Source organism: Peromyscus eremicus, chromosome 23, assembly GCF_949786415.1.
Source record: "Peromyscus eremicus chromosome 23, PerEre_H2_v1, whole genome shotgun sequence".
Classification (NCBI taxonomy): Eukaryota; Metazoa; Chordata; class Mammalia; order Rodentia; family Cricetidae; genus Peromyscus; species Peromyscus eremicus.
This window is the reverse complement of record NC_081438.1, coordinates 9,951,814-9,979,641: the sequence shown is the minus strand read 5'-3', so window position 1 is coordinate 9,979,641 and position 27,828 is coordinate 9,951,814. Positions and strand designations below refer to the sequence as shown.

Sequence of the window (27,828 nt, the reverse complement as noted above, 5' to 3'; positions counted from 1 at the left end):
CCCACCTCAAGTGCCAATCATTGCCTTCATTCATCTGGGAGTCGGCCTTCCTGCTTGCCTGCCTGCTTGTTTCCTTCCTTCCTTCCTTCCTTCCTTCCTTCCTTCCTTCCTTTCTTCTATCCTTCTTTCCTTCTCCCTCCCTTCCTCCCTCCCTCCCTCTCTTCCTTCCTTTCCTCCTCTCCCCATCCCTCCTTCCCCTTCCCTTCCTCCCCTCCTGTCCACTTAGTCTCATTCTCTACATAGTAACATCTCTGAGACCTCAGCACCGACACACAGGTGAGTCCGTGCACCCTCTAAAGTCAGCTCCCCCGTCACTCACCTCTTGGGACTTTGAGAAACACTGACTGTGAGAAGCTGTTTTTCTTTTTTGTGGCAGTCCCCACCTTTCTAAACAACCCGGGTGCGTGCGTACTATCACAGGAAGCTGGAAATGGGCCATTTGTGTGGTTTTATTTTTTTCCCCAGCTCTCCTGTGTTTATTATAAGCAGTGATGGCTCCTGTAACTGGATACCATAAATGAATACTGGAGAATAACTAAGTCACTGCTGTGTTTGTCCAAACACAGCATCAGAAGAAAGAGAGTGTCAGAATAGGGTTCGTGTCCGGGTCTTGGCCAAGCTGGTCCAGAACCCAGCTAGCTCAGTGGAAGAGCTGCGCAGGCCTCCAGAGCAAGCCCTGCCTCTCTCTCATCCCTCCTCCTCCTCCTCCTGCTCCTCCTCCTCCAGTCAGCTGTCACCGAGTGTGTGGAGGACAGGAAACAGAATTACAAGATTAACCGTGAGCCGGCCTTTATCACAGCCGACTCCAAGAGCCACAGGCCTCTCTGTCACTACCTACTGCGACCTGGGGGCTGGGACAGCAGCCCAAAATAAATTCTGAACAAAGTTAGAACTCAGAGTCCCAGGGAGACTTCCCCCAAATCAGGGAAAGTGTCCTGAGAATGGACTAGGATCCAGGTTCCCTGGGGGCATTTCTCAAGTAAGTTTTGTTTGTTTGGTTGGTTTGGGTTTTTGAGATAGGATTTCTCTGTGTAACATCTCTGGCTGTCCTGGAACTGGGTTTGTAGACCAGGTGGGCCTCAGACTCACAGAGATACACCTGCCTCTGCCTCCCAAGTGCTGGGATTAAAGTCATGCGCCATCACCTCCCGGCCAAGTAATTCTTACAAGACCCTTAAAATGTGTAGGCTACACTTATTTGTGCCCATTTCATAAGTGGGGATATTGAGTCTCTGGAAGGTTGCACAGCGACAGACACAGAGCAAGGGGTAACCAAGGGGTAATCCCCAGCTTGGATTGACCTGGGAACTCTGTTACTTTGGCCACTTTTTTCCCTCTGTCACTGTCCCTAAGGCCACCTGCAAAGAGCTGGATGATCACACACCCTGTCTAATCCCCCAGAAGGTCTAGCCTTCTCTCAGTTTCCCCAATACGACTCCTCAGATGACCACAAAGACCTATCGTTCTTAGGCTGAGAGACGGGCTCCCACGTGACAAGCGGCCATGACTAGTCTCCTCCCCTCTTCCTTCCTCCCCCCTCCCTTTTCCTCTTTCCCATCTGACGCCTGAACAGAAAGAGACACACTCAAACCGAAGTAGGGGTGGTGGGGAGGGCAGGTTAGACCATCCACACGTCCTAGCACTCAGACACCTGCCCTTTCTCCACCTGCCTCTGTATGACATCTGTTCCTATGAGCTTCCAAACAGCAGGGTCCCCCAGCAAGGGAAAACTAGCAAAGGAAAGAAGAGAGCTGTCAGGGAAGGGGAGGAAAAGATCAGGGACAAACTGAACACAGGTCCCAGGGCTACAAACAAGAAAAATCAGCCGGGCGGTGGTGGCGCACGCCTTTAATCCCAGCACTCGGGAGGCAGAGCCAGGCAGATCTCTGTGAGTTCGAGGCCAGCCTGGGCTACCAAGTGAGTTCCAGGAAAAGGCACAAAGCTACACAGAGAAACTCTGTCTCGAAAAACCAAAAAAAAAGAATAAAAGAAAAAAGAAAAATCAGACAGCTCCAGAGTGCCTGCTTTACCATGAGCCAAGCGAACAGAGCCAGCGGGGGTACCAGGGCCTGATGGGAAGGGTGTGGTCGGTCAGTGGTAAGAGGTCTGCTGGACCTCCTTCCACAGTGATAGGAACCTGAACGGTTCTCACGTGTACAGTGATCCTGTCCGGTTGTTTTCCAAGGCTCTCTGTGGGACTGCCTGGAAAGGACTCCAGGGGAGAAAGGGGCCGCCGTCAGTGTAAGTCAAGAGGCTGCGGCCATCAAGGAGGGTGACGGTTGGAGTTCAGTCTGGCAGGAGACGGGTGCTGAATGCTAAGATGCCTCAAGAAGAATCAGGCTGGGAGAGGACCTCAGCAGTAGAGCATGGACTTATCGTGTGTAAGAGCCTGAATTCGGTCCTCAGCACAGAAAGAGATACACTCCTCAGGACCGGTGAGGCTGGAGAAGGAGGTTGTCCCCTGACCTCTTCAATTCACCATCCCTTGTAGCAAGGATGGGAGAGGTGGGCGATGCTAAGACCCTTTGGTGGCCTGGGCTTCTACAAGATGGTCCAGGTTGGACCTTCACCTGTAGCTCTCAGACAGGGCTTCAAAGTGGCCATTGCTACCTCTGTAGCAAAGTCACCACCAGCGTGGGATGTGACTCTGAACTTGGCTGTCTGGGGGCCTCAGGTAGTTGTATCCATCTCTGCTTAGATGGGATTTTTGTTGGCACAGGCTCCTCTGACCCTAGGACTACAGCAAGTGCCAATTTAAAACTGCACTTTGGGAATATTGAATTTAAATATTCCTGGGACTGGAGAGATGGCTCAGCAGTTAAGAACACCTGCTGCTCTTCCAGAGGACCTGGATTTGATTGCCAGCACCCACATGGCGGCTCACAACCATCTGTAACTCCAGTTCCAAGGGATCTGACACCTTCTTCTGACCTCCATAGGCGCTGAATGTACATAGTACATAAACATATATGCAGGGAAAATATCCATACAAATAAAATAACATTTTTAATTAAATTAATTTCACAGCACACGGTTCTTAGCCCAATGTTTAGACTCCAAGACCATGGGGTCTCCACCCCTCTCTCTGTGTTTGGTCCTTCACCCTTCTTTGAATGACCATGTCTCGAATCTAATTGACTTTCTCTCTCCTTCTCTTCCAGAATGTCATCCATGATTTCATTTTATTCTGAATCACTAAACACACTCAGAGGGAAAGAGAGACAGAAAGAGAGTATGTGTATATCTCTGTGTGTGTGTGTGTGTGTGTGTGTGTATGCATGTGTATCTGTGTGCTTGTGCACACACACACACATTTGATCAAGGGGATCGAGATGTGATTTCTAATTCTCTTGCTCTGCGGCAGGTCGAGCTGGAAGTTGAGAGAATAATCGACAAACTGCTTTGCTAGTTCAATCACTTCAGTCAGACCCGATTCCGTCTCTCCGTTTGTTCCCACCCTTTCTATTTGTCATATCAGCAACTGCGACCACAGGATATGTAAAACTAGCAATTGATTCCTAGCACCGGCTGCCAACTCACACCCCCACCCCACCCCCTGAGGTGCCCTGGACACCACCTGGTCTCAAGTTGGTCTGTGTTTCACCCCACACACACACACACCCCCCAGGAAACGGAGTTGTTCACTTCTCTCTCATTTATGGAAAGCTGTTGCCGAAAGAACAGCCTTCATCAGCTGAGATGGATGAGAGGAGAAGGGGAAGGGTTTCATAACGGGGGAGGGACACAAGAGGAAGAGGAGGCATACAGTATTGGGTCCCTGGCCAGCTGGATTCTAGTCTCCCACCCAGACGTTCACACTGCAGGCTGCCTGAAAGCATCCATCCAGATCATAAAGGTTATCAGAAAAGGGCGGGGCAGGGAGATGGCTCATTCCATCATGTGCCTGCCTCACCAGTGTGAGGACCTGAGTTCAGATCCCCAGAACCCATGGCAAAATCCAGGCGCGGTGAGGCTGGTCTGCAATCCCAGTTGTGGGGAGGTGGACACAGGAGGACCCCTGGAGCTCCACGACCAGCCAGCTTGGCTGAATCAGGGAGCCCAGGTTCAGTGAGAGACTCTGTCTCAAAAAAAAAATAAGGTAGAGGAGGGATTGAGGAAGGTACCTGTGTTGACCTTTAACTTACAGAGAGAGACAGACAGACAGACAGACAGGGACAGAGAGAAGGGAATGAGAGATCTCTTTCTCGGTTGGATGGCAGCAATGCTGGGGGGCGGGGGTTATGGGGTGCATCTTGACCTGATTTCTTACCTTTGCATCCGAGACATCCTGTGCAGTTCCATGTCATCACTGCCCCGGAAGCCTTTGGCGAAGGGGTTGTTCTCGATTTTCAGCTGTGTGATCTGCGAGGAGGAGGAGGAGAGGGAACAAGTTGGTTCACATTTGATTACCACACAGGAGGACCTGGGGACAAGTGCGCATAGCAAACGTTGTGGAAAGGAGGCTCCGGACACAATACAGCCTGTCACAGTGACGGGATGCCCCATCAGAGTGGAGGCTTTGAAAAATGTCCTAGGTCAGACGGTTGTGAGAAGGAAGGGGAAAACCTGCCTTTGGTTTTACTCATTAATTGGAGTCATATTCTGCATCGTGTGTGTGTGTGTGTGTGTGTGTGTGTGTGTGTGTGTGTGTGTGTGCGCGCGCGCACATACATGCACATGTGTGTGTTGAGCATTTTGCACTTCAAAGGAAAAGGAAGCCTCAACATTTGGCTCTTCTTCCTTAGGAAGCCGTGAGTGTTGACGTGGTGACTGCATATCCCGCACAATGTGGTAATCTCCCGATTGCAGAAAACACATCTTGATCATTGCTTTCAAAGGTCCGGTCATGCCCCATTTCACCATTTTGCAGACAGCACTGACTAGCCCAGGTGTCAAACACTGCCCAGTACGATAAACACCAACATCTGAGCCTCCCACAGATGGTAGCCGTCCCGCGGCTCCGACCCTCTGTGGTTTTTCTAGGCAAGGAAGTGGGAACTCTGTCTTTAAAATCTGTGTCACAACCCTGAAGCAGAACTGTGTGTTTTTTCATGTTTTGGTTCAAGGCCCAACACTTTAATGTAAGCCATCAACACATATTATATTAGCGTCAATGGACTAGTGGATCCAGGTGGCAGACCTCCTCCATATGGAATTTGCTACAAGTGTTTCCTAAAAGTTGTGTGTGGGTTTAACTGTCACACAGAATCACGTGACAGACACCAGGGCATTATGACTACCATCGGCAGCTCAGGGTTCCCCTTTGGGGTCACAGCTACATTTAAGAGCGTCCGTACACTGCTTCCCTTAAATTGGGGTCTGTTTTGTTTTCTTTACATGCCTGTGTGCATGCATGCATGTTCACATGTTTAGGAGCATGCATGTGAGGGCCCAAAGTTGACACTAGGCTTCTTCCTGGGTCTTTCTCCACCTTATCTGGTGTGGCAGGGTCTCTTCCCATGAGCCCAGAACTTGCAGATTCAACTAGCCTAGTTATCCAGCTGCCCCAAGGCTCCTCCCATCTCCACCTCCAGAGTAATGTGATTATAGGCATCCTAGCCGTGACATCTCAGCATTTGTGTGGTTGCTAGTGATGTGAACTCCAGACCTCAGGTGTGTGCCGCAAGGTACTTTGTCTGCCAAGCCAGCTCCCATTTAAGATTTTTTAAAATTTGGTTTACTTTTGTTTTTCTGAAACAGGACCTCACTATGTAGCCCAGGCTGGCCTCTAGCCTAAAGTAATTCTAAATGCTAGGATTATAGGATTACAAGTATGAGCCCCCACACCTAGCTACGGTTTTTGTTTAAATCAACTCCCTTTCTATTCAAAATTATTTTACTCAGAAATATTGTCCTCACGACTCCGCATGACAAAGGAGAATCCAGGTGTGCCAGAGTTACTTGGTGTTAATAAAAAAATAACAAACTCTCTTTTGACCAGAGTTATTTGGTGTTATTAAAAAGATAACAAACTCTCTTTTGACATCCACAGGAAGTTCTGAAACCAAAGCCTGCCTTCTGGTTTTAAGGAGAAAATTGATGCCAGTAGAGACGCTATTATAAACAAACAAAATAACAATAACTAGAACATTTTAACAGGATGGAATAATTCTCAGTCAAGTCGTTCACACCCCTCCCCCCACCCCAGTTCCTAAAGCTGAGCCCTGCCAATCCCTGTAACACTGAGGACAAATAAGGCTGTGAACCCAGGGCTACATCAGAGCCCAGAACTCCACTGTCCCACTAAGAACTCAGGACCCAAAAATTGGTCAAAGGAAAAAAATGAAGAATGTGGGCTTTATTTTTGTCTAAAAAAAATTAATAATAAAAGCTTTTTGCTGGGCTGGAGAAATGGTTCAGCAGTTAAGAGTATTGGCTGATCTTCCAGAAGACCCAGGTTTGGTTCTCAGCACCCATATGGTGGCTCACAAGTGCCTGTAACTCCAGTTCCCCGGGATCTGATGCCTTATTCTGCCCCCCCCCCCCCGTGGGCACCAGGCACACACATATGCACAGACATATACATGCAGACATAATATTCAAACACTCATTTTTCAAAAAGTCAAAAACAGCTAACATACACACACACACACACACACACACACACACACACACACACACTACTTTTTTGCTCACATTGATTCTATGTCACTTCAGGTCACTCACAATTTCACTATTCCTTGATTTGTACAAAACTATGACAGCAGCCAGGCATGGTGGTTCACACCTGTGATCCCACCATGTACAAGACTGAAGCAGGAGGGTCATGAGTTCAAAGCCCCTACTGAGACTCTGTTTAAAAACAAAACAAGGCCGGGCGTTGGTGGCGCACACCTTTAATCCCAGCACTCGGGAGGCAGAGCCAGGCGGATCTCTGTGAGTTCGAGGCCAGCCTGGGCTACAGAGTGAGTTCCAGGACAGGATCCAAAGCTACACAGAGAAACCCTGTCTCAAAAACAAACAAACAAACAAACAAAAACAAAACCCATTGCATAGGATAAAAAATAGTTATAGATACACTTAAACGTATTGATTTTGAATATGTCCTTTAAGGCGGTGCTGGGAACAGAACCTAGGGCCTTGCATACACTGATCCATTGCTCAGTGCTGCTCCACACCCCAGCTGCCCTTCTTGTAGGGACTGCATAGACACCTCCAGGATATATGCATTGCTAGGGAGGATTGGGGTGATGGGTCAGGGGTAGATGACCTCTAGCACAGGATCTAGGGGTGCAGAGACAGCGGGATCCCCAAGAACTCACTGGCTAGCCAGTCTAGCTAATTGCTAAGCTTTGGACTCAGTGAGACACCCTGTCTCAGAGAGAAGGCGGGGCCAGTGAGGTGGTTTAGCTGGTAAAGGTGCTTGTCACCCAGCCTGGTAACCTGAGCTCTAGCCCTAGGACCGATAGGAGGGAAGGAGAGAATCGACCCCCTCAAGTTGTCATCTCCACTTGTGTGCATAATGCACACACACACACACACACACACATGCACACGCCACAGACAAACATCTACGTATGTACATATATGTGTGTGTGTACACACACCACACATACGTGTGCACACCCACATGCTACAGGCATATACAACACATACAGGCACATACACACACACACACACACACACACACACACACGCCACAGACAAACATCCACGTATGTACATATATGTGTGTGTGTGCACACACCACACATACGTGTACACACCCACATGCCACAGGCATATACAACACACACAGGCACATACACACTCACACACACACACACACACACACACACACACGTGCACACACACAGAATCATCCTCGAGAAATCCTTCTAGACAGACTCTGTGGTGAAACACATGTAAATTTTGCACACGGCCTCCTACACTATAAACCAGTCTATAAACTGTAGGCTGCACGTCAGCTTATGAGCCCCCAAATCCACACACCGGGAAGCCCTGCACCTACCCAAATGCTCCAGGGAAACCTACTTCTATTGACCATACAAATGCACTCCCTTCCAAAATCAGCCTAAAACCGGATATCCGGGGAAGGAGAGAGTTGGGGGGGAAGGGACAAATATAAAAGCCCGCTCCATCTGGTGAGACAGCAGTTGTAAAAATTAATGAAAATAATTGTTGCAAATTCTTGCTTTTGGGGGGAAAAAAACCAGCTCACAAGAGCCAAAAAAAATCTTAATTATGTCTCTCTATTAGAGGCTTCATTTCCTGGTCCAGACCAGAAAGCTCGTACCTCATAAATATGGACTCCATACACAAGGACTTAAGCTGGAAGAAAGTGCCTTGGAATGGAAAAGTCAGTTAATGTTGGGGGATACGCATGCTTGCATACACAGCCATTGTAGTAAGAGCCGGTAAATGAAATGCCCCAGTGACTTGTGTTTAACACCTACATATTTCTAGGCAGTGTGCTGGGGGCTGCTGACAACTGTGGAGAGAACCCAAACAAAAATGTGTTTCCCCCGGAGTGAACGTCGTGGCTGGGGAAGAGTCGAGTTTTTAAATGTCTTTTTTTTTTTTTTTTTTTTTTTTCTTTTTCAGGCTGTCAAACATCTGGGGAAATAACTCCCAAATCCAGCGTAGGATCACAGCTGGGCTGAGGAAATACAGCTCCGCATGGAGAGTCCTGTGCTGAAAGGGTGTGTAGGTGCCTTACTGCCTAAGAAAGGAGCCCTGCCACATACTCCTCCTTACCTGGCACCTGGTTGGCCTGGAGAAAGCATCCCAGGGACACTGAGATCTTGGAACCCCTCCCCAAACAGCGGCTTGCCTTCCTCAGGTATTCCTGGCTGTCTACTCACCCAGAATATCCCCCTCCCAAATTCTGTCATCCAAAACAAAACAAGTAAGTTCTGGATTGACAATGATCACAAGGACCAGCATTTGGAGTTATTTTTTTTTTTCAACCACAATAACAGACCTAATTTTAAAATGACAGTCATTCAGATTTTAATATAACCAAGGAGTGACGGTGAGCAGGCAAAGAGTTCCTCCCTCCCCCCCAAAAAAAAAATTGAAAATTTTGAGCAGAGCTGGCTGGCAAACAAACTCACCAGTGGCTAGAACCACACCATTACCTCATCATGACGCTTACGCCATCCCCAGGGATTATTTTGTGATTATCTTATGTAACCCTCCCAAGGATCTCATGAAGTGGATGCTGTTGTGATTCCCATTTTATAGATGGGACACTGAGTCAGATTCTGCCTTTGGGTCTGAGCACTCTGTCCCTCCCCCCTCCCCCCTCCCCGGGTCCACCCCTTAATCCACGTGGTGTTAACATCTCAGCTGGTTTACCCATGCCCTCAGCCTTCTCAACACCCATTCCAGCTGGGACAATAAAGCCGGAGACGCTGTCCACAAATCATAAGAAACCATGGCCCAGTTATTTCAGTCACACATCGTATATCCACCCGAGGAATGTTTTCTAGGGTCTTGAACTTGACTGGGAAGTGTATCACTTTTGGGCTCTTCACAAAGAAAATGAACAACTTTGGGACTCCACAGGTAAGAAGTAGGGAAGATCCTGTGGAAGATGGGGGGCGGGCAGAAACTTGTCTCCTGTGAAACCCCCTCTTCGGTGTGTCCAAAACCTCTCCACCTGGCTAAAAAGGCCTCCATGTGCGGTTCCACTGGAGTCCCACACCCAACTAATACAGGAAGCAATTCCTGGGGGTGGGGGAGTTTCTGTGCGGTCATCAAACACACACGCAAAAGCGTGGCTGGAGACCCACACTGGCAGATCTTTAGACTGTGCTCATACATGAGCCAGCAAAATGGCTCAGCAGGTAAGGGTGCCTGCCTCCAAGCATCAAGACCTGAGTTCAAATCCTGGGACTCAGAAAAAAAAAAAGAACAAACTCAATTGTCCTCTGACCTACACAAACAAACCATAGCACATGTATAACCACCGCCCCCCACCCCAAGCCACACACACACACACACACACACACACACACACACACACACACGCAAATATGACAGTGTTGGGGGTATATATCCACATGTCACACGTGACATAGCAATCTTCAATAGGCCAAAAATGCAGCTCAGTGGCAGGATGTACGCTTAGCAATGCTTGAAGCTGTGAGTTCAAACACCAGCATGCTCAAAAAACAAACAAACAAAAAGTGCATACTGTATGAAGTTAAAAACAGTGATGGGAGGGAAAGAAAGGGACATGAGTGTGTTCACAGATCGCACACAGTGCAGATGTCATAACATCATCATGACGGAACTCAGACCATGCCACGGATCCAGGGACCCACTTTTTTAAAGGTCATTTTATATGTACACACACACACACACACACACACACACACACACACACACACACACACCCTACCCTTCCTCTAGGAACCTAGACTTGCCTGAGTGGGAGGTGGCTGAGGTATTTGTGGCCCTTGTGGACAGTCTGGGAACCTTTATGGTCACAGAAGGATTGGGTTTTGCAGAGTCACCACCGAGGGAGGGAGCCCATCTCTGGAAGTGGGACTCAGGGTAGACTTAGTTTCCACTAAGTCACGGCAGCTGACCTCACCATTTGCCCTTGGTGGGGTCAGCCCTGTTCTTTTCCTTTTAAGAAGTAATTGTGTTGGGGAGGGGGCAGGGGTTTCTTCTGGGGCAAGGGAAGGAAGCTCTCCCTAGATCTGGAAGGGATCATCCATCACAGTGCCGGGCCACTTACAGTCTGGATTCAGAGACTACCCTCAGTGGGTTGTATAACACGATTGATTGGTTGAGGCATTATCTACCACCCCAGCCAGCACCAGAATGACCTCCACTGGATGACCCGGAACTAAACCTGCCTATGATCCTTCTATGGCCTGCCCTGCCAGACTCACAACCTATAGCTAACTTCACCCAGATTGGGTGTGGGGGTGGGGGAGGCTCCAGGAAAGGGAGTCGTCGGCTTTCACTGAGCTCACATGGAGCGACACACACACACAGACACACACACACACACAACACACACGTACGTTAGCCTTGACTACGCCACCTGCCCCATTGCCACTTGAGGGGCCTCTAAAAACCGGGACACTGGTCTCTCAAGGGAAAAGGCAATCCTCTCCAAGGGTAGCATTAGCCATGCACCTTTATCCCCACCCTTTCTGTAGGCTCGCACCAATTAAGTGCAGGACAAGTTTGGTTCTAACTAGGAAAGGGTGGGTGAGAGAGATCCTCCCCCACCATGAATATAACGCGAACAGCTTCAACTCGACCCCTGCCCAGGTCCCTGGAGGAGAATAGAAGCTGAAGCTGCGGGACTGTGGACCCACCCTCAGTCTTTAAAGGACTGCATTCCGGTGAAGACCTAGCGCATGCGTCCAGCGGCCCCCCGCCCTCCCTGCCGGCTCCCAGCTCCCAGAGACTTGGGCTTACCTTGTGATTCTGGTACGAAGTCACCGCGATAAACGCGGTCTCCGGAAAGACGTGGGTGCAGAACGCAGTATTCTTTGAACCAAATCCATTATTTTCGTCTGCTTTCACGATGTGTAATCGGGGCTGGTATTTGTGCATGGAGTTCAGGATAATCTAAAAAATAACAGAGAAAATGAGATTGTCAGAAGAAAAAAAAATCAAAACTCCCTTTGTTTCCAGCTAGATGCTTACTCCTCCCCCCTCTTCACTGCCAATTAGCTTTATTATATAGGCTCTCAGAAAGAAAAAAAAATAGTCTTTTTTTTCTCTTCTGTTTTGAAAAGGGGCCAGTGATTTCATTTAAAAGAAACATTTCAAAAATGACAATTTCCACATAAGAAAGTCAAGGTAATATTCCAGGAACCTACCCAAAGCACACAAGGCAGTAAATCAGAATTCTTAATAAAGTTTGCTTAATAAATTAACTCTGTGTATAAGGGCACTTCCCGCCCCCAACGGGAGCCTGGCAAGTCTGGAGGCGGGAACCGGTGGGGGTTGGGAAAGCCGGCCTGCCGGACATCAATGGGGCCTCGAGGGACAGGAAGAACAACGTATGTACATGCATACAAAGTCATGGCACACACCAGCTCCTCGAACTCCTAAGGAAGGCCAAGGGCTGATGAAACTCCAGCCAGATCAACCTCAAACCTAGGTCCTTTGTTTTGAAACATGAAAAGGAGGAGTCCACGAGAGAGAGAGAGAGAGAGAGAGAGAGAGAGAGAGAGAGAGAGAGAGAGAGAGAGAGAGAGAGAGAGAGACTCTGTTTATAGGTGAGAGCTGGCTTCCTAAACAGTGAGATGGGGAGAGTAAGTGCCCCCCCCGCCCCCCCTCCCCCCTGCAGTCAACCCCACTGAAGCAGCGACTGATTGACCTGGAGGCTTCCTTTCTTTTACATTTGGGACTCAAAGACAGATCTCTCTCTACCTCTGATGGGAAGGGGGTTGTGTTCTTCTCCATTCCTAGGGTACTCCGAGTGGGGCAGTCTCCTCCCGATGTGGTGGTTATTGCTACAACCATATTACTATTATTAGGAGATGGAGACGGAGGAGGGTCCCTGGTTGCACTTTCTGGCTGGAGTCAGGACATCTGCATAAGCATTCATAGTAATAAAACCAGGTTTGCCATCCAGATGACGCCCATATTTTGATGCTGAGGGGGAGGGAGACTGTTTAATAGTCACCAAAACTTCTCTAACGCAACAGGGCCACATTTACCCATTCCCTGAACCTGGCCTGCTTTTCCCACAGGGGGAAAAAAAAATCCCAGTGGTGGGATTCCATTTGGTGTCTCTGATTATTTTCATTGCTGACCCTGGCTTGCAGAACCCCTGGCCCAAGCCCTTGAGATGCAACCCCTCCGTTCCTGCCTGGGGACGGCTATCTCTAATCACACATACACACACACACACACACACACACACACACACACACACACACACACGGCCACCTCCCAGGCTTATAGTGACGCTGGCTGACCCTGGCGGTGTGGCGACAGAGAGACGCACTGGGGCCCCCGGATTGACTGGCACAGCCCCTGGGCCAGCGCTGTCGTCCTCCCGGCTTAACCAAATTGCTTTGACAGCTGGGGACATTGTGGAGACTTCAGAAAGAGGGTGATCTAATGGCCCCTAATTCCATCAGGGTGACTCTAGACTCAAAGTTGGGGTAGAGTACTTCTTTCTTTTTCCTTGGGTTGTGGAGAAGGAACTAAAAAACAAACAAACAAAAAACAAACAACAAACAAACAAAAAACCTGCTAAGTGGCCTGTATTTGTTGATAGGGCCAAGGACCTTTCCTGGATGTCTACTCCAAAGTGACCCCCAAAAGCACTGTCAGAAAAACAGAGGCTCAATTTAGAGCTGAAATAATATTGGGGGACAGACTCGGTCAGCTGAAGGCTCCATGGACGCCACCACTCAAGGGTCCCAGCCCTCATGAGGAGGCAGCCAGGGGAAGGAAACAGGCAGAGTCTCCCAGGACCTTAAGTTAATGTACCTGGTTAGTAACCACAGGAGTACCCCAAACCTTCTAACCCTGCTCCAGGAGAGCCCCAGGCCATTTAAGCACTGGAGTCACAATCCAGCCTTCTCCCCTCCCATATGTAGAACCCCTCAGTGGACCATCCTGTAACTAAGCCTGTACCCTCCCCAGGACCCAGTTGGTCTCGGCCACTGTCACCTAGAAAAAGCAGATTCAACATTTGAACTTATCCCCAAATGCATCCTACCCAGGTCCCCATTTCTCTAAACTGGAGACTACATGCTCTCCCCCGCCCCCCCCCCCCCGTAAATCTCCTGTCCCCAAACTGTATGAATTTGGGCACACTCTGCTCGTCCTGACTTCCCTTTGCAAAAGCAGCCTTGAGTATCATCTTTCCGAAGGTCGAACCATCTAGCAAAAGACTCTAAATGCAGAATTTAAAGCCAAAGCAATCGAGAGATTTTTGAACTATTTCTCCCAAAAGCTGGTGTTTTGTTGTTCTTTGGGTAAAGAAGGGTGAGGCTGGGCTGGGAACCCACTGAAAGAAGTTAATCACCAGGGAGAGGAGATGTACGCACTCGCTATACACACACACACACACACACACTCACTATACACACTCGAGATATATATATATATATATATATATATATATATATATATATATATATATATATATATATATATACACTATACACACTCACTATACCCCCATGTAGTTTGGGGGATTCACCAGGCCTCTCTCTCTGAGAACTAAAGAGACTCCGAGTTTAGGATTCTGGTCTATGTTTGTCTCCTCTAAGCATGGACAGGGGAAAGGAGACTGGAAAGCAGGAGAAAATAAAATCTATATGCCCCAAAGCATCAAGCTTAAAGGAGGCGCTAGTACCAGGGTTCACTTGCCACCTTTAAGAGAGGGGCCATTGCAGGAGACCCCGCACTCTCTATTCCCTTGGGAAAGTTCAATTATAAATCAGGGCTTGGAAATAGGGTGGCCTGAAACCTGGTCTCCAGCCACCCGAGGAAGAGGAAAGACAGATCCTAGGATAGACCACTGGGAGGGCAGAGGAGAGAGTGTCCCCCTCAGTTGGAGAGTGCTGGAGACATAAGAAAAAGGAGAAGGGGGTACGAGTGGAACTGAGAGCGTGACACCAAGAAGGGAGCTGAGAACGAAGGCGGGAAGGTGGGACGGGAATTTTCAGAACAGAAAAATAGAGGAAGGGGCTGGGCGTGGGGGCTCTTCCAGCCTTCGGGAGGGTCCTAACTAGTTAGGGGACAGCTTGGGGCTATGTAAATGGAATCCTGGAGAGAGAACTAAGGAATTTGGGAAGCAGAACCAAACGAAAGAAAGAAAGAAAGAAAGAAAGAAAGAAAGAAAGAAAGAAAGAAAGAAAGAAAGAAAGGAAGGAAGGAAGGAAGGAAGAGAAAGGAAAATAAAAGGAGGAAGGAAGAAAAGGAAAGGGAGACAGACGTTTGGAAGCCAAAAGATAGAGTTCCAGAGAGAAGTAAGGAAATGGGGGTGGGGGTTGCCCCACACATTGATGGGGGGGCAGGGTACTTACATGCCCAAATGGGTCCAGGTGGTTGTTAGTGAGCTTCAGTTTCTGGAAGGAGACAAGTTGTCGCATCCAGTGTGCTCCAGTCGCCGGGGAGTCCGGGTGCACATAAAGGCGGCCGGGCATGGCAGGTTCAGCTTTGCCTGTTACAGACCTGGGTGAAGGAGATGAGAGCTGAAGCGCTCTCTGTGGCCCAGAGGTAGCTGGCCCGAAGAGGGCTGCCATGAAGGGACTGTTCAGGGTACAGGCTGGTCTCCTTCAGATGCATACAGTCTCTGCTGCTCCAGAGTACCCCACACTGTATCCAGCCAAGCCCCTGGTCTGACTCTTTTTCTTCCTCCCCTACCTTCAGTCTCTTCCCCAGCCCAGCGCTAGGAGTGTGTGGGGCCTCCAGGCCTCTGCTGCCCACAAGTTACTGGCGAAAGCTGAAAATCTGCACGTGCAAACTTCTTGAAAACGCTTTAAGTGCTTTCAAAGGAGCCATCCTTTTCCAGCCTCCCAGCAGTTCAGGGGAGCCCAGGAATGGCCTCTCCTCTCTCTTTTCACCAGTAAAGCCATGGGCCAGTTTTGCAGTTTCATAAAAAAAAGTCATGTTCAAAGCAGGTAACTCATAAAAAATAACTGTAAATGGTTTTGTGCCCCCTAGAAATATATCCAGTACTTGGTAACAATACGCTTTTTACAAAAAAAAAAAAAAAAAAAAAAAGTAAAATAAAAATGTGGAGCCCATGTGGGTGTAGATGTACTACACAGGGTCTCCTCACTTCCTGGCAGCCTCAGTTTTCATCGCTGTGAAATGGGAGCTAGTTGCTGCAGACCCTTTCTATGTTATAGATTAGGCACACAAGTCTTGAGCCTTAGTAGGAGCTAAAATAATAGCAATAATAATAATAATAATAATAATAGTAGTAGTAGTAGTAGTAACAATAGTAATAATGCGTTTACTGGTTCAGATGCTGGGGAGTGGAATAGACATTGCTCTTCCCTCCCAGCTCTCCTGCCCTCTGGAACTCTGGAACCTACCATTTATTATCTGCAAATTTATATCTGTGGTCGTCCGCAGGAACAATATCCATGAGAAGAATGTACTTCGTTTTGGGATTAAGGCCAGTCACCTTCACTTTGTAACTAGGAAACATCCGCCTTCGAGAGAGAGGGAGAGGGAGACGGACAGAGGAACACACACAGAGAAAGAAGGGGGGCGGTTAATGCCAATACTCAGAAGAGCCGTTCCTGATCTTTCAGCAATTCCCGGAGACATGAAGAGCACTGGCCCCACTCCATCCCCGGTGAGATCCACCCCGGGTTTCTCCTGAAGTTACTAGGAGGAGAATAGAACCAAAGGGAAATCAGGCAGCTGCAGCCTTTGCAGGCACCTAGGGAGAAAATAGGACCCGGAGACCGCTGCTCATCGGCGGCTATGTTTAGAGACTCGCTTTCTGGGGAACCTGGTAACAGGGTGAGGAGGACGCTCATTCAGTACAAAGCTAGAGGCCTTCTCACTCTGGTCCTGTGGCCCGCCAACCAAGGTAGCGCCCTGGGGACACATCGCCTTCGAGACTAACTTTAGTCCTCCGGCCTTGGAGGTGCAGGTTAACTGTGACTGCCCAAGCGGTTCCCAAGTTCGCTGGATTAGTGACCAGCCCCCGCATCGCCAGCGTGCGGTTACTCATAAATGATCTGCAATCTCTCCACGGAGCTTGGCAGGTTTCCCTGGGGAGCTTAAACTCCCAGGCACGCAGGAAAGAAATTCCAAACCCTTCCAGATTCGGTTTTAGAGAGAGCCGAAGGCTGTACGAGAAAGCTGATGGCACACAACTGGTGCAGAACTCGGATTGCTAGGGCTCCCCCGTTCCACGGCCCCACTAGAAATTTTTCCTTAAGGTTTGGTGAGGACAGCGCCCCAGAAAGCAGGGGATCCGACTGGATTTGCGCATCAGGACAAATCGTTGGACCTAGGCTGTTGCAGTGTGAGAAGAGCGGTGGGGAGGCCTTTCGGTCGGTCTCGGTGGCAGGCCCAGAGCCCGGACCTCCCCGTGTTTATCTGGCCTTAGCAAGAGCGCCTGCCCCGCAGGCAAAGGCACAAGAAACTGACTTTGCAAGCCTTTTATAGTTAAATCCTCTCGGCTCCAGCGAGGGGGAAAAAGGCAGCCGGCTGGGACTTTCCTTCCTGGGCAGGATGGGAAAGGGGACCTCAGATGTCTGATATAAACAGACCCACCGCCTTCTAGTTCACCAGGGCCTTGGGCTGAGCGGGGGAGTCGACATTGTTTAATTTCAAGAAATAATAAACGTCACGGTTGTCAGTTTATTGAGGGCGGCTCGGGCTGGAGAACCCGCGGAATCTGGAAAAATCAACTCCACCCTTTGCCTTCACACACCCGGCCGCTTGGGCCTACTGGCCTGGCCTCTGTCTCTTCACACGCTGGCTCTAGCCAGACTCCGGACCCCTTAGATGCTCGGGGACCTAGGCAGCGCCAGCCGGCAGGGGAGCAAAGAGGAGGTTCCCCAGGCTGGGACACACAAACGCGTTCGGGGGGGGGGGGGGGGGAGACGACGACACTCGGAGACCCAGCGCTTACACTTCTCTGCCCCCCACCCCCTTCCCCCAGGCCAAGCCTTTCTAGCTGAAACTCCTGCCGGCCTTGTGGAGCAATTCTAGGCCGGCCCTGCGCAATGGCTGATCGGCTGTGTTTATCCGTGTCTGTGTACAGAGCTCCTAGGAACCCTCCGCTTGGTTTCAAAGGCTTCGCCCCGCGCTCTATAAACAATGGAAGAGGTAGCGAATACATTCAACAGTTTCAGGGTTTGACTATCGGCGGGCGGCGGGCGGGTGGGACCCTGGAATTATTCCAAGGTCAGAGAAGGTGGGAATAGGGGTCGGGGCAAGGGATCAAGTCCAAATCTAACCACTCAAAATCCTTCTCTCCAAGCTCTCCATTCTCTCTACGCCTTTCTTCTCTCTCTCTCTCTCTCTCTCTCTCTCTCTCTCTCTCTCTCTCTCTCTCTCTCCTTGATAACCTACCTGTTCAGATAACTCACTCAGGCCCTTGTGCATTTTAATCTTCCTATAAGACAGGGAAGGAATCTCTCACCCAGAGGTAAGTAAGCCTTCGGAGTAGGTCCCCATCCTGCCGAGGACTCGTTAGCCAGAATGGACTCTGATCGAATATTGTCTCTGTTCTATTTTTTTTCTCCTCCTTGCCTAGTCTCCCTCTTTTCTCGCCTTCAATGGCTGCCCTTCTGTGCCAGGAGCCAGCTCACCTCCCTGCCTTTGTGATGATCATCTCTGTGCCCACTTCATGGAACTTCAGCCACAATTCTCTTTCATGGAGAAACACCTTGATTCCTTCCATGCCCTGAGAGACAGAGAGAAATTTTTTGGTGAGAAGCCTTAGAGGGCAATCTTTTCCCAAACTCCCCCTGTAGGCAGAGGCCGCTTCTCTGTTACCCCCCCCCCAAGTCTGTGAGTTCAAAGAAAGGGGGTTCTGACTTCTGCGGAGTGATAGGACTCTAGGGCAACCCAAGGCATCTGCCTAGGATTCCCTAGGCAGGCTTGAGCCTGCTTCCAGCAATCTCTCAGCTCAAGGTACCTGTTGTCTCCTCCACCAGCTTGAGGCCTGGGAATCATCTCCCAACACTGTGCTCCTCTGTAGAGGACCAGGCCAGCTAATTTTGATCCGTTTTTATCTGAGATATGGTTTTTTTTTTTGGGGGGGGGTTGTCAATCTAGAAAACCCCACTAGGATATTCTTGTATAGTCACCCAGTCGCAAAATATATGCAAATACATTACTGTCAATCATCACTGGGTGTGACTATAAACATAAAAGAATTTTTCGATCTCATTCAGTATTATTATTACTTGAAACAAAGTCTCACTCTGTAGCCCTGGAAGGCCTGGAATTCACGATGCAGCACATGTACTGGTATCAAACTCTTGGCAATCCTCCTGCCTCACCCTCCCAAGTGCTGGGATTCAAGCAGATGTGAGCCACTCTGTGGAAATTTTCTCAATTTTAAAATGCCCCCCCCCCCCGCGCGCGTGCACCCGCCAAGGACCAAAATCAAAAATTAAGTCTCAGTGTCTATATTACCAATTCTTCCAGGCCCTCCCCATACCGCTGCCCAACCTTTGACTTGGGGCAGCCTGGAGCCTTTTAACATTTCCCCTTCCAACTGAAAGTTATTTTTAAAAACCGATACCAAAGCAGACAGACACAAATCTTCATTTTGAAACAAGTATTAATTGACTAAAAAGTAGACTTGTTTTTCCTTTTTAAAAAAATCTGTAAATCCCCCATAACCATTCTTAAGCCTCTCTGCTTTTATTTAACACACACACACACACACACACACACACACACACACCCCTCTTGGAAATGTGAAGCTAAGGAGAGAACCTGGGACTCCCCAGGAAGGATTTCTGCATCCAACCTATCTCCCTGGTTAAGTCTTCCCTGCTCAGTGCCTAGTGACACCTAGTTTTTAAATCCATCTGGAGCACCCACAGCGCTGGGCGTTTCAGGGTGCAGCGCACAGGGTGAGACCCCCTCCCTCCGCTCGGAACCAGCTTCCAGCCGGGCGGAGCTCAGGGCTCGGGGTGCCGATGGTGCTCTCCTCGGCGGGTCAGGGCGCTCCTCCAGGCCCCGGAGCAAAAGGCGAGCTGCGCAGAGCAGGCAGGCAGAGGCGAAGGCTACGAAAGATCTAAGGGGGGTCAAGGCATCGCTCATGCCGGCCTGAAGCGGCCGCTGACCCGACCCTTAATAAGGCATACCGGGGCAGCTGGGAGAGAATTATCTGGGCCATTGTTAGCTGACCCCAAATAGTCGGATAATTGAGAGCTCTCCAATAATGTAAATAGGTTTCTAAAATACGCAGGCCATAAAGATAAACGCCTCGATAAAGTGGTTTGGAATAGAGGGGGACTGGGGGAGATCGGATGAGACTACCCAGGAAAGAGGGGGGAGTAACTGCTAGCTGGAAGCCGGGCTTAGGCCTTGGTCTGGGCTTTGGGCCGGCTTTTCTTACCTGCTGGGTGAAAGCGGCCTGCGGGGATGATGGAGATTTGCTGGGAGCCCCCAGAGCGCTCTCGGGTTTTGAATCGCAGGACCTGTCTTTGGAGTCAGGCTCCAGAGGCGTGTGCGCAAGGCCAAAGCCCTCATCTGCATCGGCCATGGTGTGCCCGGGGTCCTGTGCCCGCGCGAGGTTCTATTCTGAGGACAAGAGACAGAGTTGGAGAGTGTCTAGAGACATCGCGGACAGCAGTTTGACCCTCCACTCCGGGCTGAAGGAGGCTGTGGAAAGTCTTTTTATTATTTCACTTTCCGACCACGCACCGCCGCTTGCGAAATACCCGCTTCAGACAGGGAGGAGGCGGCAAGGCCCCCCGCATCTCCCCTGCTCAGGCTCTGGGCGATAAGAGAGCTAGCTGTCCGTCAAATTTGTCTGAACTCCTGGAAGAGCCAATAAAGATAAGGCGCCGGTATTTTTGGAAGCCATCGGGTAGGAACCCAAAACAAAACAGAAAACAAAAACCCAGCGCCCCTTTGAGAAATGGTCTTTGTCAAATTTGGGAAGTCATGCCAGCATTTTTTTTTTTTATGAAACCTCCTAAGAGACATTATTTTCCCACAATAGGCAAAAGGCCCCAAACGACCCGCGTCTTGCAAAAATAAAAAAACACAGGGGAGATACACTCGGAGGAAAGAGAACAGTGGACCTCTCGCTTTCTCACACAGGCCTTAAGATGAAACAACCTTTAAAACTAAGTCTTCCCCTCTCCCAACTTTAAGCACAAGACCAGTTTTAAAAATTTGAAAGTAGCCACACTGAAGACAGGAGGTAGATCGGGGAGGGGCTGCGACTCTGTTGCAGACTCTCCGCGGCAAGCCGGTGGGCTGTCTCCTCCCGGCTCTTTCAGATCGCTAGCTAGCTGGGGCCGGCAGGCGTTCCCTGGAGTAGCCAGGCTAAAGGGAACTTCTTTGAGCTTCAATCAGGGCTGGCTCACTCACACTGCAGGCCTGGCTCCCGGTTGGATAGTCTAAAATCGGTCCCAGATAAATCCTGGGCTGCAAGCATTGAATGGGCTGCCAGGGACCGAGGCGGTTATTAGGGCAGCCCGGGAGTTCAATGGAGGAAGAAGAAGCCGTCCAAGTTCTTCGATCAGCCTCCTTCCTCAAGGAAGGATTTCTACCACCGCCTCCACCTCAAAACACCAGAAGACTTCATAAAAGGGATGCCCCCCACCACACACACACACACACACACACACACACACACACACACACACACAAAATTTTAGTAGCTTCTTAGGCAAAAAGACTGGATTCCAACCTGGGTTGTAGCGGCCTGAGACATAAATGAGGCCACAGACAGCTTCTGAGGCCCAGTTCTCTGACATCTTTCTTCCTCTGGCCTCAGGAGTTGGGGGAGACTGCCATGGGAGCACCATAGTCTTCTCATAACAAAGGAAAACAGGGCTGGCGCCCCGCACGCTCTCCCATTCACGGCCAGCCGTCGGGAGAAACCCACCCTAACCATTGCCGGGATCCCGGGAAGCTGGGAGGCTGGCGGAGGCGAGCAAGATGTGGTTTGACAGAACCAGGCCGTGTGCCTTGCAAGCTCAGAGGCTCCCCCAGCCTCGGCAGCCTCCTGGCTCCCTCTCGCCTTGAAAGGTCCAGGCCCGGATAAAAATCTCTGCAAGCCAGACTCTGCAGAATGTGAGACAGGGCTGGAGTCCGCCATTCTCTGCTTCCCCGGCCCGACTGTTGCAGCCCGCTCCCGCCCCCCGGCCATCTGTTTGTACCGTTACCTCGCTCTGTGCGCGGGATGCATTCACCACCACCAACCCTCTTCCTCTTAGCAGGAAAGCCGGAGGCCAGGTGGGGGTGCAGGCATGGTGACTCTGGAGTTTGTGCTAAGGACTGCTTGCTTGCCCAAGCTGGCTGCTACTGTTGCTACGAAGAAGTACCCACTGCTGGAGCCTCCCAGCGACTGCCCACCTCCAGCGCACACCTCCTCCACAGCTCGCTGGCTGTTCGCTAGCCCTAAATACTTTTAAGTTGTCAGGCTCCAGAAGGGCTCAGAACACGAAACTAAGCAGCAGGTCCCGGAGTACCCCAAAACCCATACCATACAATCGCAGTGCCCTGCTCTGCGCTTGCACCCCCAGAGAAGAAAAGTTGGGGAGTTGGGGGGACCTGAGAGAGTCTTGGGAATCGGCCAGCTGCTCTCAGAGAGACGCTTTCGGGGTTAAAGTTCCAGAATTTGAGGTATGAGAGCCTCTCTCTCTCTCTCTCTCTCTCTCTCTCTCTCTCTCTCTCTCTCTCTCTTTCTCTCTCTCTCCCTCTCTCCCTCTCCCTCTCTCTCCCTCTCTCTCTCTCTCCTAGACAATCGAACTCAGCTGGGATGCCGGGATGCTTACAAAGTATAGAAATTGCTTCTCTCTCTCTCTCTCTCTCTCTCTCTCTCTCTCTCTCTCTCTCTCCCTCCCTCCCTCCCTTCCTCCTTCCCTCCCTCCCTCCCTCCTTCCCTCCTACCTCTCTCCACTCTTTTTTTTTCCACTTTTTCACTGGATAACCGCCCCCCCCCAAACACTTGAATCACTACAGGACTGTCAGCTCTAGACCCGGTGATTCCCCACCCCCACTCCCTTCCCATGCTCCTTCCATCATCTCCGTTGGCTGTGCTGAGCCAGTAGCTGCAAGGAGGAAAGACAGAAAGAGAGAAAGGAAGAAAGGGAGGGAGGGAGGAAGGAAGGAAGGGAAAAGGAAGGAAGGAAGGAAGGAAGGAAGGAAGGAAGGAAGGAAGGGAGGGAGGAAGGAAGGAAGGAAGGAAGGAAGGAAGGAAGGAAGGAAGGCAGGCAGGCAAGCTACAGGAGTCTGGCCAGAGCTAACCAGCTTCTCTCTCGGGGAAGCCTAGTAATTTCAATAGCCTGGCCATGCAGAGAACCAAGACTGGATGCATTAGGCATGTGCACACACCCAAGGGTCTCTGTGGCCTCGCCCGATTTCTGTCTCCAGGGCTGACCTCAGACAGAGAGCAGTGTGACCCTGCCTGGCCCCATGCAGAGCCAGGACTAGCTTCCTTGACATCTCTCCTCCACCCCAGACTCATCACCCCCCCACCCCAAACTCTCTAGGACTTGGGAGAGAAGGTGCCTTGAGACTGGGGGGACCAAGATGATCAAAGATGCCAAGAAATCATTGTGTGTACACCCCCACCCACTCACCCCCACACACACTGGGGTGTACACAGGGCAGTGCCCAGTTTTATTAAAATAATCAGTCACTGAGGGCTGGCTGGGGGTTTCAGCTCTGAGTGCTCCTTGGCCTGCCCTTCGCCTCTCTGAAGGCTGCCGTTCAGAGGGTGAATGAAAGCAGTCCACAGCAGAGACACTGGTCTTGGTGGAAGCAGAATTAGCCTGGGACAACATAGAGTGGTGCTCGAAACAAATGCCAATGAGCCCATTCTGATTCCTGCTCCAGCCTCCTTCTACCCTCTCAGTACGCTTCTTTTCTGGGACTCTAATTAGAGACTACATCCTCAGAGCCAAGGGCTGGAAAGAGAGAGAGAGACTGGGGAAAATGCCCTGGACTGGACTCCAGCAACGGCATAGCCTCTGTCGCTGCACACTTGCAGGCCGCCCCTGCAAAATTTCTCCAGTAGACTTTTCAGTTTTAAATGTGGGGCGACTAGGGAGAAACCCCACCCTCTGCTTTCCAGATCTGTTTTCAAGCACACCTTGGCCAAGGCCAGCTATTTATTTGTGCAAACACCTTCGCTCTCCAAAAAGTCTGCAAGGAGGCCTTTGGGTTAGAACGGAGGCAACCTCAACCTGGGGCGGGCGGGCGGGCGGGGGACAGAAAGCCAACCTGACTTCGGGATGGGAGTCTGCGTCTCTGGTTGAAGGAAAGGGGAAATCCAGACAGACCTCTCCAATCCCTTTACATTCACAGAGATTTGAGGATAAAATTAATCCCCATAAATAATCAGCGAGCCCTTCCCGAGAGGGAAAATCTGGGCTTCCCCAAGCAACAACCCAGCCAGATACGCTTCCTTCACTGAGCTTAGATGGTGCACGGGAGCCAGCCACCACAGTGTTGTTCTGAGTATTTTTCTTAAAACCTGGCGGGAGAGAGCCACTCTTGCAAGTGATCGGAGACAAAATGCAAGGGTGTAGATGGCTTTTGATAGCAATTAAGTGGGGGTTCAGCCAAGGCTATGTAGGGTGAGAAGCTAGAGGTTCCAGGGAAAATAAAGGCTGGCCTGTAAATATCCACACCAGCCCCCACAATTCTCCCCAGCAAAACTCACCTCCCTTAATCTCACTTCTTCTTTCAGCCCAGAAGCCAAGAAATGCTCACTGAGGTAAAGCAGTTCACAGGGAGTTTTGAAAGGACATTCCCCCCCTAAAAAAGACCCCCTTTTAAAGCGAAGACTTCTTCCAGGGTCCCGTCAAGAGAAGCAAGTACCTCCCAGCTTGTCGTTGGTTTGTGGTCTCCGACAAATTAAATATTACTGTTTATTGCCAGGCATACCCCAATAAAATAAAGAGGCAACCGGGGCGATAGCGACTGTCTCACCAGCCGCTGCTCCTATAGGGCTTGGAGACGTCACAAGTCACGCAACCAGCCCGCGCCTTGTCACGCTTGACTGGGGGGCAGTGGCAGGAGGCTGAGTTCTCTCCATCTTCATCTATGGAGATCTGGCTGTAAGACACAAGTCCAGGATGCCTGAACCCTGGGGGAAATAAAGAAATAAATAAACAGACCCAGAGCCCTCTGGGGAAGTGACGGGGGTGGGGGGTGGGGGGTGGGTTGATCAACAAGAGACACAAATAGAATCAAGGTCGATTCTCTTAGAGAGGGTAAGAGAAGTGAGGTGGGAGCCCACTTCAGCCCCCATTTGTAGGGAAAACCAGAGTGTCCCAAGGTTCATAGCAAAAGGCAAAGATTTCCTACTTACACAATTTTATTTTTCGGATGTGGAGGCCGTTTTAGCTGGTTACATTTGGGGTGCCATAGCTCATGCCCAGGTCCGTTCCTTCACTGAAATAATGACTAGGGACTATCTTAACGGATATCAGGTATCTGCTAAAGTTCCTTGTGGGGAGAAAGGCCATTCGGTATGCCGCTCCTTCAGTGAGGTCCTGGGATGCAATCGGTCCCAGAGTGGCCAGACGGGGGCGGGGTGCGAGTGTGTGGTGGGGCGGGGTGGGAGCAGGGGTGGAGAGGGGTGCACTGTGAGGAGGAAAAAAAAAAATCAGCGCCGGGCCCTGCAGAGGGGCGAAGCGTTCTACTTTGTTTCGTGGAAATCGGCAATTATTTCTAGTTGGATCAATGAGTATAATTTCTAAGTGGTTGGGTGCGTCTGCGTAAGCGCCTGCGTGCATTTGGAAACCCACTCCGTTTTGAGTTGCGAAACGAACCGCGTAGACTTTCCCCCAACCCGGCGGCGCCCAGCAATAAGTTAGGCCAGCCCTACGAGGAGCCAGCGAGCCCAAGGCCTTCCCGAGGGTAAGTTCCCCACCCCACCCCGCCGCCAGCTAGCGGCCCCCAGGGGAGCCAGACTTTTAATCTGTACTGCCCCGCTCCCCCGACCCCAACCCTGACGCTTCGCGAGTCTATCCTGGGGTTTTGTGCTCCCCGAAACCCTAGGATTCCCAGAAGCATGACCCGGTTTCAGTCGCGGTCCACTGGGGACTGAAACGGCAGTGACACGGGCGGCCCAGCAGCTGCAGAGCCAAGGTCAGGCCCCAGGGGACAGCGGCTGTAAGACGCAGGACACCAGCTCATCCCTGCCCTCCTTCCCAGGAGTCCAGGCCGCCCGGCCTGCTGCTCCAGCTTCGCTTTCATTTCCCAAGCGAATGATTCTGACCCCCTAAATCTGAGTTTTTCTCCCAGATGCCAAGAATGCAATCCGGAATCCTTATTCCCCCCCCCCCCCTCCGAGTAGGGTGACCTGTAAGACCCAGGCGGGCGAGAAACCCTGACCGAGGGCGCACAGCGAGTGGGCCGATTTCCTTTCACTTTTCCCTTGGCTCGACAATTTCGGGCGCAACTACCTGGACCAACCTCCAAGGGTACCACCAGCCCAGCCTCAGAGACTCGCCCGGTGCTCCGGAGAAAGCAACCGCCACAGAAAAACACTGCAGCCTCAAACTGAACCGGTCCCCCTCACCCTCGGCGGATAGAGCCTCGAGAGGGCCGCCGCACACCTCTCTCCCTGCCTTCTTTGCAAGAGCGGAGCTTCTCTAGCCCTGCTCCCTGCGGGCTTTCCTCCCCGCCTGGACTTCCTTCTCTTGGCAAAATTTCCGCCTTGATTTTTTTAATACCTTGAAAGATAGGAAGACCCAGGATCCTATTCAAAACAAAACAAAACAAAATAGAACAAAGGGAGCCGTGGTCCTTCTTATTATTACTGCTCACATTTCCCCGGCCATTTAAAAGTAAGTCACACCCAAACCTCAGAAGAGAACACGCAGGGATACACTCCGTTCGGTGTCCCTCCCCACTGGCCGGGTCCCTGCCTCATTTGGGTCCCCGCTGGGGTCAGAAAGTGGAGAGGAGTGCACACAGGCCTGGGAAAGTCAATAAGAATTCTAAACGACAGTAGAAATGATGAGAAAACTAAACTTTGGCCAACTTAGATCGCAAAAGGAAGACTTCTGGGGAGGGTGGGAAGGGTTTTTTTCCCCCCCTCGGGGGGTCACTTTCCCTCTTGCCCTAGTGAAATCTGACTTTATTATAATTTTTTTTCCAGGACTTCGGGAGCGGTTGAGTGGTCTTTCCAGCGTTTTATTCGGCTCCCAGCTTCCCAGCTTCCCAGCGTTGGGCCTTCGGGAAAGAGCCTTGGCGGCGTTTATTATTATTCAATATTCGATAGGCCCTCCTCATATTCCTGCAGCCATGATTATCGTTCTTGATTCCCGTGTGGGGATGGGTTGTTTTGCTTTTCAAATTAAGGATTACGAGATAAGAAATGGAAATGTGTCTCTAGACAACCAGCTGTTAGGGGAGTCACTCTCTCAAAGCCGCAGGAAGGTGAGAGTTGAGATGGTTGGCCAAGGAGCTGCTGTCCTAGAAAGTCCCCTCTAATTTGGGTGGTCACCAGTCCCTAAGGGTGAGGGGTCCGAGCTGAGATGACCTGGAGACCTTGCTGAGCCTGGGGCATTCGAATCCTATCTGCAACCCAGAAGTCCATGGATGTCCTGTGGGTGTAGACACTGTGTCTACACCATCAGCAGCTCCGTAATGTGTGTGTGTGTGTGTGTGTGTGTGTGTGTGTGTGTGTGTGTGTGTGTGTGGTGACCTTGTTGTCAGAGACTTAGGCTAATAACTCTAGGTCTGGGGTCCCCTGTGAGGGGAGAGAAACCTGTCTGGGTCCCCCACCCACCCCGAACTGAAGGGTGCTGTGGAAACTTAAGAGTGTCCTGTTCTCTGGGGCTCTGGAAAAGACAAATTTTCTTTGGCAGAAAGAATGGTGTCGCGCTGTCGACACGAAAGACTATTTTTCTTGTTCCCTTTGGGTGGGTGGGGGGGACAAAGCTAGAAAGAAAGGAAAATTAAATCCACACGTGTTGAGCTTGCTCAAAGGGCCAGATTCAAAGCCAGAGATGAAGCTATACCTCCGAAGCTGGCGGCCTCCGAGGGGCCCTTTCCAGCCAGCCTGTCCCAAGAAGCGAGGAATCTCACCAGAGAGGATCCCGACCCCAGTTTCATAAAGGGTTGTGCTTAAGGGGGAGGGGGAGCGATGCCTCACCCTGGGCCCGAGAAACAAAGGAGTAATTGGGAATGGTTACTTCTGTATACCAGCTCAGTGTGATACCTCCAAACCCAGTTCACATTCACCCAGAGGCCAAAGTG

The 27,828-nt window shown here is 50.6% G+C and overlaps 1 protein-coding gene across 1 annotated transcript in view; it reads right to left on the bottom strand.

The window, feature by feature from the left end:
- The window catches only part of Tbx5 (T-box transcription factor 5), a 44,672-nt gene extending 24,535 nt beyond the window's left edge, over positions 1–20,137 (bottom strand). The window contains exons 1-6 of the mRNA XM_059249508.1: positions 19,991–20,137; positions 18,225–18,319; positions 15,984–16,103; positions 14,967–15,114; positions 11,386–11,538; positions 4,271–4,362 (exon numbers count right to left, since the gene is read on the bottom strand). Of these exons, the coding sequence (XP_059105491.1) occupies positions 4,271–4,362; positions 11,386–11,538; positions 14,967–15,114; positions 15,984–16,103; positions 18,225–18,319; positions 19,991–20,137 (755 nt within the window). The remainder of the gene's footprint in view (positions 1–4,270; positions 4,363–11,385; positions 11,539–14,966; positions 15,115–15,983; positions 16,104–18,224; positions 18,320–19,990) is intronic.
- Positions 20,138–27,828: the final 7,691 nt, after the last annotated feature.